We start from the raw sequence: 12,550 nt of genomic DNA on the forward strand, positions 1-12,550 counted from the left end.
AATGGGGTTTCCCATTGTGGGCAGCCCCACGCCGTCGGGAAACCCCCGGACTTGCCGGAGCAATGGAGAATCCAGCCCATTTTCTGAGAGACCCGGAGCGTCTATAAAATAATGAGGGGCATAGATAAAGTAGATGTTCAAAGGTCGGGGAATCTAAAATTAGAGGGCGTAGGTTTTCGGTGAGAAGGGAGAGATACAAACGGGTCCAGAGGGGCAATTTTTTCACACAGAGAGCGGTGAGTGACTGGAACGAGCTGCCAGAGGCAGTAGTAAAGCGGGTACAATTTTGTCTTTTAAGAAGCATTTAGAAAGTTAGCTGGGAAAGCTGGGTAGAGAGGGATATGGGCCAAATGCAGGCAATTGGGACTAGCTTAGTGGTTAAAAACTGGGCGGCATGGACAAGTTGGGCCGAAGGGCCTGTTTCCATGCTGTAAACCTCTATGACCTATCTCCGGGTGCCCCGCGCAGCAAGCTAGAAAATAAATAAGCTGCTGAAATATTAGCTTCCACTTCTTTTACAGGCTAAGCGTTCTCACACGATAATGTTGCTCACCGCAGCAATGCTCTGGTCGAAACTTAGCTGGATGTTGTAGAAGTTGCCGTCGTGGTGGACCGGTAGTGTGGTGCCTGCCCAGTCCTCATCCTGCGAGTTAGACCACCGGAGCGGATGGCCCCCAAGCCCGCTGCACAAGGAAATTCTGAGGATGAACTGCCCTTTGGGCAATTTGTCCTTCACTGCCCGGAGACACTTCAGGTGGATTTGCACAGGCTGAGGTGTTCCAGACCATTCAACCTAAGTGGGACATTTTGTGCAAGTTCACTTTTACAGTGCAAGGTTTACATGTGAAGAAACAGAAAATACAATTATAAACAAGCACCTCATGCAGTATACGCCCTGGCACAGCCATCTAAAGCATACCCACCTGAAATCCTTCTCCCTTCATTACACCACATGTAAGCGAGATCAAAGTTTCAGATGGATACAGTTAGTGTTTCTGTCCACATTCTGACAGTGAAATGGAAAAGCCACTGGGGGAATATTTACATTTGACCAGGAAATGGGTGCACTTTGAGCCCGCCTGAACCACTTTAAGCCAGCCTGCACCTCTGAAAGGGGAGGCCCATTCTGGTTAGAACAGGTACAGGAACTGGATAGAGTCGAGCCACTGAACAGAAGGAACTGTGGACAGAATGAATGGGGTGGCATGGTGGCACAGTGGTTAGCACTGCTGCCTCATAGCGCCAGGGACCCGCGGTCAATTCCGGCCTTGGGTGACTGTGTGTAGTTTGCACACTCTCCCCATGTCTGCGTGGGTTTCCTCCGAGCGCTCCGGTTTCCTCCCACAGTCCAAGGATGTGCAGGTTGGATAGGGTTGCAGGGATGGGACAGGGGAATGGGCTCGGCTGGGAGTACTCTTCAGAGGGTCGGTGCAGATCTCGATGGGCTGAATGGCCTCCTTCTTCACTGTCGGGATTCTACAAGATTGAACTGTGAATCCTATCATCACTGTTGCTTTGTTACGTTGAGTCATTGTACAAAAGTGCAACTGTTCAGCTCACGCACTGACCACGAGGTGCTTCTTGGATCAATTGAGAAGGACCATGTGCAAAAGAGGCAAATATCTGGTTCTGATCACGTCGGGATACCATTATCCCACACCTCCGCCAAATAGTACTGTCACATGGTCAAGAATTTGGGCAGATCCGTCAATGAAAATGACTCACACCACTGCACCAACAGCCCAACTGAGGCCAGACCCAAACCTGTGGCAGACACTTGCTTCCCTGTAGGAAAACTGTGTTCGTCGCCACACGTGTTCTTGTTAAACTGTGCCAGCATTCCTGTTTCAAACATAGTGCGGCAAACAATATTTCGCACGCAATTATTCTCATTCGTGACTTACTTCACAGGCAAGTCGTGGCAGACTTTTATTGTGTACCAAAGAAACGCAGATTTCAACCGAGCGTTCGTGAGCTCAACGGTCACAAAGTTGTCCGTTTTAACGAGAAATATTCTGCAAGAATCAACAGCCAGCTTCTTTTGTAAGCTCCGATATCATTTTTTAAAGCTCTGAGCTGCATGGCAATTATTTTCATTCTAATTACAAAATTTTAATTAACGCCAAAAAAATCCAAATTTAATATTTTGCTCGCTGCAACCCAAAATTAACATTATATGAAAAATGGAGGTAATCTTTTTAAAACCTCTAGGCAGGATTACTGGTGCAGGAAAGCTTGGGATATTAAACACATTCTAAATTAAACACCCCCAACAAATTTCATATAGAAATATATTTAGATAATTTTGCATGCCAAAACATATTTTATATTATTGTCAAACGCCCCCCCCCCACCTTCTCGGCTTGTCCTGAGTAAGTTTGGAAATTTATAAGTGAAGATCTTGTCTTTAACCAATGAAATTGCTATGCATGGCGGGATTGCCATTGCTTTCCCAGCTATACTGCTTGTTTCAAGTCAGCTAGCCATAAAAAATCTTTATCTCTCTGAAACACAGCAATTTGGAAGATAATCGAATGGTGACTGGGGGGCAGAAATGCCAGTCTGAGGAATTATACCACAATCTCTCTTGCATTTACAACCTTCCTCAAAGCAAGCTGTCAGCCTGGTAGGAAAGGTTGATAGAAGATTCATTACATCTGCGGGCCTGTCTCATTTGCATGGCGACATAGCTGCTCTTCGCTCGCTGAAAGACTTCCCTCAGCCCGGCTTCTAACGTGCCGTTTGGAAGAAGAGTTTTAATGGAAAGCTGCAGGAGGAGATTTGTTGCTTGCCCTTACCTTCCAGCGGTGGCCCTGCATACCACTGTATTGGCGTTTGACTTCAGTCAGGTCACCGTACATAGCCATTACTTCACCTCTGCGTTTTTCTAGTGCTTCCAGCACCTGATTTTCTGCACTGCAATGTAATATATTTTGCGGTCATTTCGCAATGTGTCCCTGCTTTCCAGAAAATACTGTGAAATAGCTGAGCGTAACTTTGGGAGGTTCTCACTCGGTGTCTGTGTCTAGCGGTGTTGAATGAAAAAATATATAGGCGGGATTCTCTGGTGTTATCAACAGAGGACAGGACCCGCTGCGAGCTCAAATGGAAAATTTGGCGTTCCAGCCAAATCCCCATTAACCGACAGTGGCACCGGAAAATCCCAGCCACGAATGAGGAATGGGCGAAGTCGGCCTCAGTTCTTAAAATTGTATTGTTGCATCTTAACATTTCTAATTTAAAAATACTGACCCACAGCCATTAAAAAGAAAAGGAATGTATATCGGGCAGCACGGTGGCGCAGTGGGTTAGCACGGCTGCCTCACGGCGCCGAGGTCCCAGGTTCGATCCCGGCTCTGGGTCACTGTCTGTGTGAAGTTTGCACATTCTCCCCGTGTCTGCGTGGGTTTCGCCTCCACAGCCCAAAAGATGTGCAGGGTAGGTGGATTGGCCACACTAAATTGCCCCTTGATTGGAAAAAAATGAACTGGGTACTCTAAATTTATAGAAAAAAAAGAAAAGGAATGTATACATGAGGCACCGAATGGTGTCCATTTGTGCACAGCAAGATCACACACACACCCACGCACACATTACAAATAGGTAAATGTTTAGTTCATGGTCTGAGCCAGACTTCAATGAAAGATGACCTAATGCAGAAGCACCAAATGAGACAAGCTGTCACCCATTTTATGAACAAAATTTATTTTATTTTAACCAAAATATTTTGGATACTAGTAAAGAAACATGGGGCTGGATTCTCCGAATTTGGGGCTATATCCAGAGGATCTGTTGCGTTTAACATGGGGAAACTCGGCGAGGCCCCAACCCCGATCCTCTGACCAGTGACGGGTTAGCAGCCGTGCCACATGAAATGCACAACCTTCCCGATATAAACGCATGGAGAATTGCCGGGTCCGTGTATGTGCATGCTCACGGCGATTACCTGCAGCGGTCGCAGCATATGGTGCCGGCCGCGCACGGAACCGATTTGCCAGATAGTGCCCCCTTGAACAACCCCACCCACCAGCCACCCCCCGCCAACCCCCACCAGTCCCCCCAGCCCTTGCCAAAGCCCCAACCCCCCCCCCCCCCCCCGGCCAGCAGCACGGCTCCTGCCCGACTATGGTGGTGCTAGACACAGTCCTCAGCCGCCAAGCCGGGTTCCTGACCGCTGAGACCATGGGCGGGATTCTCCTATAATGGGGCTATGTCCCCACTCTGGCGTGAAAAGCGGCGCCAACCACTCCGGCGTCAACAGTCCCCGATAATGGGGAATGCTCCACTTCCTAGGGGGCTAGGTCGGCGCCGGAGTGGTCCTCGCAGTTCCAGCCAGCGCGGAACCGCCGGTGCATGTTTGCGCATGCGCGCTATGGCCGGCGTGATTCCGCGCATGTGCAGGGGTTCCCTTCTCCGTGCTGGCCCCCAGAACCAGCCCGTCCGCCGATCGGTGGGCCGCGATCGCAGGTCAGGCCACTGTGGGGGGGCCCCCCGAGTCGGATCTCCTCGGCCCACCCCCTCCGGGTTGGCCCCTGAAGACTCACCCGCCCTGGTAGAAAGTCCGGCCCTCAAATCCTTGTCTACATTATGATGCAGATGTTGTAAATAAATACTCAAACTTACGAGACAATGCCATTTTTAAAAAGAAAAATTATGACACGGTGGGTTTAATTGCATAATACTGTCAAAGAGCCAGCACACAAACAATGGGCACAAGCTTCTCTGGTGTATGATTCTGTGATCCGGTTCTGCCGGTTAAATCTGCAGCTTACTCCAGAGGCAAAGTGAAGGTGCTCATCGAGGCTGGCGGTGACGTTATCTGCCAGGTTGGAGGGGGTACAGTCCAACTTCATTCCCTGGGTGGTGGTCTGGATCAAAATAAAATCAGGCACGCCCTACCAAAATGCTCTGGCAGGTTAGTGTTCTGGTGGCAAAGTGGAAACCAAACCCCTTGTGATATTGCCACCTGATCTCTAGGCTGAGGAATGAACATGGCCACTAGAATCATAGAATCCCTACAGTGCAGAAGGGGGCCATTTGGCCCATCGAGTCTGCACCGACCCTCTGAAAGAGCACCCTACCTCAGCCCACGCCCCCTCTCCCGAATCTTGAGTTACACAGAGCATAAAAGATCGGTGCAGAAATGACGAAGGTGCCGAGAACTATGTTGATCATTTTTAAAAGCTCTGGTTTATCTCTACCGCCTCCCAAGGAAGCCCATTCTAATAGATAAATAGGGCCAAACTTCCTCGGAGCAGCAATCAATGTCGGATTGGCACTCTATACCCACTTACCTTCGCTGAAGGGGAATGTCGGACATGGGCAGGGGAGGTGGTTGATGAGATGGTTGGACAGCACAGAGCGGGGTGTATTGGTCAAGGGGAGTCATACATCAGTAGGAGGTTGGGGGTCGGGTCAAGGGGAGAGGATCTAATCTGGTCGGGTCGGGTGTCAGGACATTGGCAGCGTGCAGAATCCCTTGTAGGTAGGGGGGGCGGGAGGGGGGGGGGGGGATTCCCGTGCGGGAATCGATCTGGGTATATAAAATGGTTAGGCTGCAGTTAAAAGTTGTTTTATTTCTTCCAAACTTTTCGGAGTTATTAGCGGATCATCGGTAGAATCGTCCGAAGTCAGCGATTTAAATCACTTTGTTCGATGATTCCCAGTGCAGCACAATTGTCCAGCAGAAGTTAGTGTTTCTGGATAGTTGCCGGGTAACCCTTATCCAGGAATTTCCAGAGGGATTCCCTAGTGCATCTTTCGGATACTCCCAAATCCAACGCTGGGGAGCCAGGCTGTTACAGGTCATAATGACTTGTTTTGTTCTGTATTGTTCTTTAGGGTTTTGACTAGGGGTGGTATCATGACCGGTACAGGCTTGGAGGGCCGAAGGGCCTCTTCCTGTACTGTATTTTCCTTTGTTTTTACTTTTCCCATCACAATCTGTGTGCTCAGTCGCTGACTCTGCATGGCCAGGTAGGATCCACTTACAATGCTGCCTCGCAGTTTGTTTTCTGTTTTCAGTACATTTGTGGAGTTTTACTCGCCGCTATTTCATTCCTTCCAATGGAGCATGCTTGGGCAACTTCTCCCGGAATGGGGAATGTCCATCAATATGTCTCTCCCTCAAGGTGAAGGTTTTGCTGCAGTTGTAAAGGGTCAGCCAAGAAACGTCATTCGATGGAACATTCTCCAACATTATTCACAAAGGAATTCACGATACGTGATGTTCATTGTCATAGAGAAAACTAGCAGGAAACTAGCACTATCGGAGTGAACCTTCTACATCAGTCTGCATATATCGACATGGGAAACATCCATTCACCATTTCTGCTTTTTGATGTCCTTCCTTATAGCTTTTAGTCGTTTTCTTTTCACATCTCTCCAAGGTCTCTGGTTTGCAAGTTTGTTATATAAGCACCCTCAACTTTACCGTAAAGAAATTGTTCTTGCAGTGGATAGAGTTAGAGTTTGATATGTGGGAGCTTTCATTTTATTTTCATTGTGTCATACATGCAACATGCACATGCGTGGGTGCCATAGCAATTCAATGCTTCTTACATGTGCAATCAGTAAAAGTTTGTCTCTTAGGCACATGACCAGCAAAACAGGGCAGCTACGTAACCAGGAGCTCTCTGAATTGGTCTACCTCGAAACTTTGACAAAGAGTCATCTGGACCATAAACGTCCACTCCCCTCTCTCTCCACAGCTGCTGTCAGACCTGCTGAGATTGGCCGGCATTTTCTGTTTCTGTTTCAGATTTCAACATCCGTGGTAATTGGCTTCAAGCTCAAAACCGATGGCCAACGTGAAATCATGCCGAGACTGAGTCGCTCACCTAAATTTGGAGCAGAGAGTTTGGTGGAGGTAGTTGCCTCTGATTTCCGATAGCTGCAGTAAATTTGGCCGTTTCATTCACCGCATGGTAATTCAGTTCAGAAGCATCATATTTTGGTTTGAACCCTTAACTCTCTTTCTCTGTCCGCAGACACCGCTGGATCTGTTGAGTGTTTCAGGCATTTTCTGATCTCATTTCACCATCGGCACAATTCACTCAGCTGCTGTTTTTGGATCAAATGCATCTCAGAACAAGTCAGAAGCTGTAACTGTGCAAAGAAAGTGTGGGGCAGCACTTGATGTCTACTCAGTGTAAATTAACATTACGATTCTCCCGATAGTTTTCTGACATAGATTTTAATAACAGGGTAGGAGAGGAGGCCTAAAATAACAATTTGGTCACCGTGCCTCCTACAACAATGACAACACGTCAAAATGTATTTCATTGGCTATTAAGTGCTTTCAGATGTGCTGAGGCCATGATGGGTGCTATATGAATGCAAGTCTTTCTTTGCCCTGTATCTCCTGAGGTGGAAATCAGGCTTTGGCCAAATGGGAAGGAATTCAGAGAGAGAATCAACATTGGGTCCATTGCCTAGGTGCAGGGATAGAATTCCATCCCAGCAAGGAATGAAGAACAGGAAGAAGCGAGAGAGTTGTGGTGGAATATGTTGCAAGCATGTTTTGGAACACTGCTGACATGGGGGGGGGGGTGATTCTCCGATATTGAGGCCAAGCGTTCGCTCCGTCGTGAACACCGTCACGAACAGGGCCCGGGCACGACCTATTCTGGCCCCCAAATGGGCGCCGCGTCAACACGCGCATGCGCAGTTGGGCTTCGCGATCCTGCGCATGTGCGGGGAACTTCTTAAGCGCGCCGGCCCTGAACCAACGTGGGGTCGGTGTTCAGGGGCCGGCCGCGCCAGGAGGTGCTTGAACTTGGAAAATCGATCTTAAAATATCGAACAATCAAGTGAAATAAGAACAGAAATGCTTGAAAGGCTCAGCAGGTCAGGTGGCATCTGTGGAGAGAGAAACAGAGTTAACGTTTTGAGTCTGTATGATTTTTCTTCAGAGCTAAAGAGAGGGATAAAAAATGTGATGACCCCAACCTTCCTTTCGCTTGTCATTTCAACTCAGCACCTTGCTCCCATCCTCACATGTCCGTTCTTGGACCTGTTGCAATGCAGCAGCATCTTCGAATTAGGCACGTCACAGCCTTCTGGATTCAACATTGAGTTCAACAACATTAGACTGTGACATTTCTCCTCCATGTTTTTTTTTTAACTAAATTTAGTGTATCAAATTCTTTTTTCCAATTAAGGGGCAATTTAGCGTGGCCAACCCACCAACCCTGCACATCTTTTAGGTTGTGGGGGTGAGACCCACGCAGACACGGGGAGAATGTGCAAACTCCACACGGACAGAGACCCGGGGCCGGGATCGTACCCGGGACCACAGCGCCGTGAAGCGGCAGTGCTAACCACTGCGCCACTGTGCCGCCCGTGTTTCTCATCCGTGTTGAGCCCTTTTTTTTTAAAATGAAATGAAAATCGCTTATTGTCACGAGTAGGCTTCAAATGAAGTTACTGTGAAAAGCCCCTAGTCGCCACATTCCGGCGCCTGTTCGGGGAGGCTGTTACGGGAATCGAACCGTGCTGCTGGCCTGCTCGGTCTGCTTTCAAAGCCAGCGATTTAGCCCTGTGCTAAACAGCCCCTTTCTGGGAATTTTTTAATTCCCAAATATTTTTGGTCCCAATGCAAACCCCACCCCACCCCCATCTGTCACTTGTTGTTTAGTTTTCCTTTCACGGAGCAGTGACTTTGTTCTCCTGTTAACACATTCTGCTATTCTACCTTTATGTCATGTCCAGCATCTTCCACAGTTCTTCTTACTGCCATTAACACCTGCTCTGTTTTGTGCCCCACACAGCTTTGTTGCAATCTCTCCTCGCTCCCACCAGTCACCGACCTTGTTCTGTGCTCCACCCCCTCGTTTACAGTGTACAATCCATCACATTTCTCCCTCTCTTCAACTCTGAGGAAGAGTCATAAGGACCCGAAATGTTAGCTTGATTTCTCGCTCCGCAGAACCTGCCAGACTTGCTGAGTTCTTCCCAGCGATTCCTGTTTTTTATTCAGATTTCCGGCATCTGCAGTATTTTGTTTTTATTGACTATTCGGTGAGTTTGGATGTGGAGCTTGAAAGGTCTACGCTGAGTTGACACAGCATCGCTGTAGCACTGATCCATTTGGGTAGCCAGAACACAGGTAGAAAAATTGAATGGTGTAATTTTAAAAGGAGGTGCAAAAGCCGAGAGACTTTGAGGGTGGGGGTGTGGTGTATGTACACAGACCTTGGAAAGTGGCCGGGCAAGTTGAAAAGACTGTTTTTAGATCGATTAAATGAAAGAATAATTTTCTTTTCTTCCTTGCCATTTTGGACCCGATCCTCCCTTCTCCCCTCATTGTGGTAACCCCTTGTTAATGTATGTCCCCACAGGCACTGGCCCATCTTCAACAACGTGGCCACTCTTCATGTGTATCTGGGTGATTATCCGCAGATTCTTCAACCCCAGTTGTATCGCAGCTGAGCCTCGTCTCCATCCAACATTGTCTTCTAACGAGGGCAGAAGTGCACCAATCCGTGTTTCGCTAAAACCAAGGCCATTGAGGCCAATTATAGAATCCTGATACGTCCAATGTAGAGGTCAATTAACTCAGTACAGGCCCATGATGACCCCAAGACCTTCTCAGTTACATATATGTCAACCACACACTAAAAAACACTGGATTGAACCAGCAGAGGTGTCTCCAGAAATAACAGAAGGAAAAGACATGATCGAATTATAAAATCATAGAAAGGTTACCACACGGAAGGTGGCCATTTGGCCCATTGTGTTCATGCTGGCCCTGTGCAAAAGTTATTCAGCAAGTCCTACTCCCCTGCCTTCACCCTGTAGCCCTCCAAAAGTTTTGTCTTCAGATAATTATCCAATTTCCTTTTGAAAGCCATGGTTGAATCAGACCCTACCGCATTCTCAGATGGTGCATTTGAGGTCCTCACAAATCGCTGCCTAAAAAGGGATTTTCCTCCTTTCACCTCAAGCACTCGAGCCAAGGGACATCTCAAAGCTTTTAAATTTAAGTCGGCAAACTTGGAAAGGATGAGGAAAGAAATGATGGCAGCAAACTGCACCGAACTGGGGAAGGGACATCTGGCAGATGTACAGAGAACAATTTGGTCCAATAATAAACCAGCCCGTGTCGCTAAGGGAGAAGGGCCGGCACCGCTAGGATCCTCTAGTCCCACCAAACGTCAACAGGTTTCTGGCATGCCCACCATGGCGGCACGCCCACCACGGCGGCACACCCACCACGGCAGCACACCCGCCACGGCGGCACGCCCACCACGGTGGCAGTGGAAACTCCTGTCCATTTCAGAAGGGCAGTAAAGAGTCGATAACATTGCTGTGGGTCTGGAATCAGATGTAGGCCAGACCGGGTAAGGACGGCAGATTTCCTTTCCCAAAAGGGCATTAGTGAACCAGATGAATTTCTTTTACAAAATTTAGAGTACGCAATTATTTTTTTCCAATTAAGGGGCAATCTAGCCTGGCCAATCCACCTGCACATCTTTGGGTTGTGGGGGTGAAACCCACGCAGACATGGGGAGAATGTGCAAACTCCACACGAACAGTGACCCAGGGCTGGGATTCGAACCCGGGTCCTCAGCGCCGCAGTCCCAACCACTGCGCCACATGCCGCCCGACAGATGAATTTTTATAATAATCAATGATAGTTCCATGGTCACCATTACTAAGACGGCCTTCTAACTCCAGATTGTATTCGTTGAATTTAATGCTCTTTCCCTGGAGTCAAAAAGTTGTAGGTTCCAAGTCTCCCCCAGGACTTAGCACAATTATCAAAGCTGACACCGCAGCACTGAGGGATTGCTACACTGGTAAGAACAAAGAACAAAGAACAAAGAAAATTACAGCACAGGAACAGGCCCTTCGGCCCTCCCAGCCTGCGCCGATCCAGATCCTTTATCTAAACCTGTCTCCTATTTTCCAAGGTCTACTTCCCTCTGTTGCCGCCCGTTCATATACCTGTCTAGATGCCTCTTAAATGATGCTATCGTGCCCGCCCCTACCACCTCCGCTGGCAAAGCGTTCCAGGCACCCACCACCCTCTGCGTAAAAAACTTTCCACGCACATCTCCCTTAAACTTTCCCCCTCTCACCTTGAAAGCGTGACCCCCTTGTAACTGACACCCCCACTCTTGGAAAAAGCTTGTTGCTATCCACCCTGTCCATACCTCTCATAATTTTGTATACCTCAATCAGGTCCCCCCTCAACCTCCGTCTTTCAAACGAAAACAATCCTAATCTACTCAACCTTTCTTCATAGCTAGCACCCTCCATACCGGGCAACATCCTGGTGAACCTCCTCTGCACCCTCTCCAAAGCATCCACATCCTTCTGGTAATGTGGCGACCAGAACTGCACGCAGTATTCCAAATGTGGCCTAACCAAAGTCCTATACAACTGTAACATGACCTGCCTACTCTTGTACTCAATACCCCGTCCGATGAAGGCAAGCATGCTGTATGCCTTCTTGACCACCCTATCAACCTGCGTTGCCACCTTCAGGGTACAATGGACCTGAACTCCCAGATCTCTCTGTACATCAATTCTCCCCAGGACCCTTCCATTGACCATATAGTCCGCTCTTGAATTTGATCTTCCAAAATGCATCACCTCGCATTTGCCTGGAGGTGCTGCACTTTTTAAAACTGCAAGCACACTGATGCAAAGCTTCTGTCTGTTGGTTACAATTGTTGGACAATCATAGGTACCAAGGGCGAGATTCTCCCAAAACGTGAGAAATTGTAAAACTGCCGTAAAACCCGGGCGGGTTTTACGGCAGCGCGCCCCTTCCCGACGGGGGGACCGATTCTGGTCCCCCGTCGGGGCTAGCAGCCCGACGTCGGAGGCTCCGACAAGTCGGGCTTAACGAAAATCGTTAAACCCGCTTGCCGGAGTTAGCGCCGGCTGACGCGTCATATGACGTCAGCCGCGCATGCGCAGGTGGGAAGACTCCACCCGCGCATGCGCGGGTGACGTCATCGCGTTTTTGCGCGAAACCCGCGCATGCGCGGGCCGGGTTACCCCTCAGCCGCCCCGCGTATTGATACTGCGGGGCGGCGGAAGGACAAATAGTGCGCGGGCATCGGGCCCGCTGCCCGCGATCGGTGCCCACCGATCGCGGGCCCATGGCACCCTTGGCACGGCCGTGGTACGGCCGTGCCAATCGGTGCCATGGTTATTTTTTGAGAGTTTGTCATGACGTTTTTACGAACGGCAGGACCAGGTGTGTTTGCCGTTCGTAAAAAGGTCGTAAAGGGCTGGGACTTCGGCCCTTCTAACAGCTGAGAATCGCTGCCGGCCGTAAAAAAACGGCGGCAGCGATTCGTGTCGGGATTTCGGCGGGGGGGGGGGGGAGAATAGCGGGAGGGCGTCAAAAAAGTCGGGAAGGCCCTCCCGCTATTCTCCCACCCGTCGTGGGGGGCGGAGAATTTCGCCCCAAATGTTCCAAAACTACTCCATCACAGCTTTTCCCTTTACCTCTCCTCGTTGTTTCCTGGGATACAGTTCCATTTCTGGACCCAGGCATCGGGACCCAATGTTGATTCTTCCTCTGAATGCC

General features: G+C 49.1%; 1 protein-coding gene across 1 annotated transcript in view; it reads right to left on the reverse strand.

Annotated features, from left to right (window-relative positions):
• Positions 1-532: 532 nt before the first annotated feature.
• Positions 533-12,550, reverse strand: part of LOC119972157 — an 82,307-nt gene continuing 70,289 nt past the window's right edge. The window contains exons 10-11 of the mRNA XM_038808487.1: positions 2,799-2,916; positions 533-793 (exon numbers count right to left, since the gene is read on the reverse strand). Of these exons, the coding sequence (XP_038664415.1) occupies positions 533-793; positions 2,799-2,916 (379 nt within the window). The remainder of the gene's footprint in view (positions 794-2,798; positions 2,917-12,550) is intronic.

The sequence above is a fragment of the Scyliorhinus canicula genome, chromosome 10 (genome assembly GCF_902713615.1).
Source record: "Scyliorhinus canicula chromosome 10, sScyCan1.1, whole genome shotgun sequence".
In the NCBI taxonomy this organism is placed as follows: Eukaryota; Metazoa; Chordata; class Chondrichthyes; order Carcharhiniformes; family Scyliorhinidae; genus Scyliorhinus; species Scyliorhinus canicula.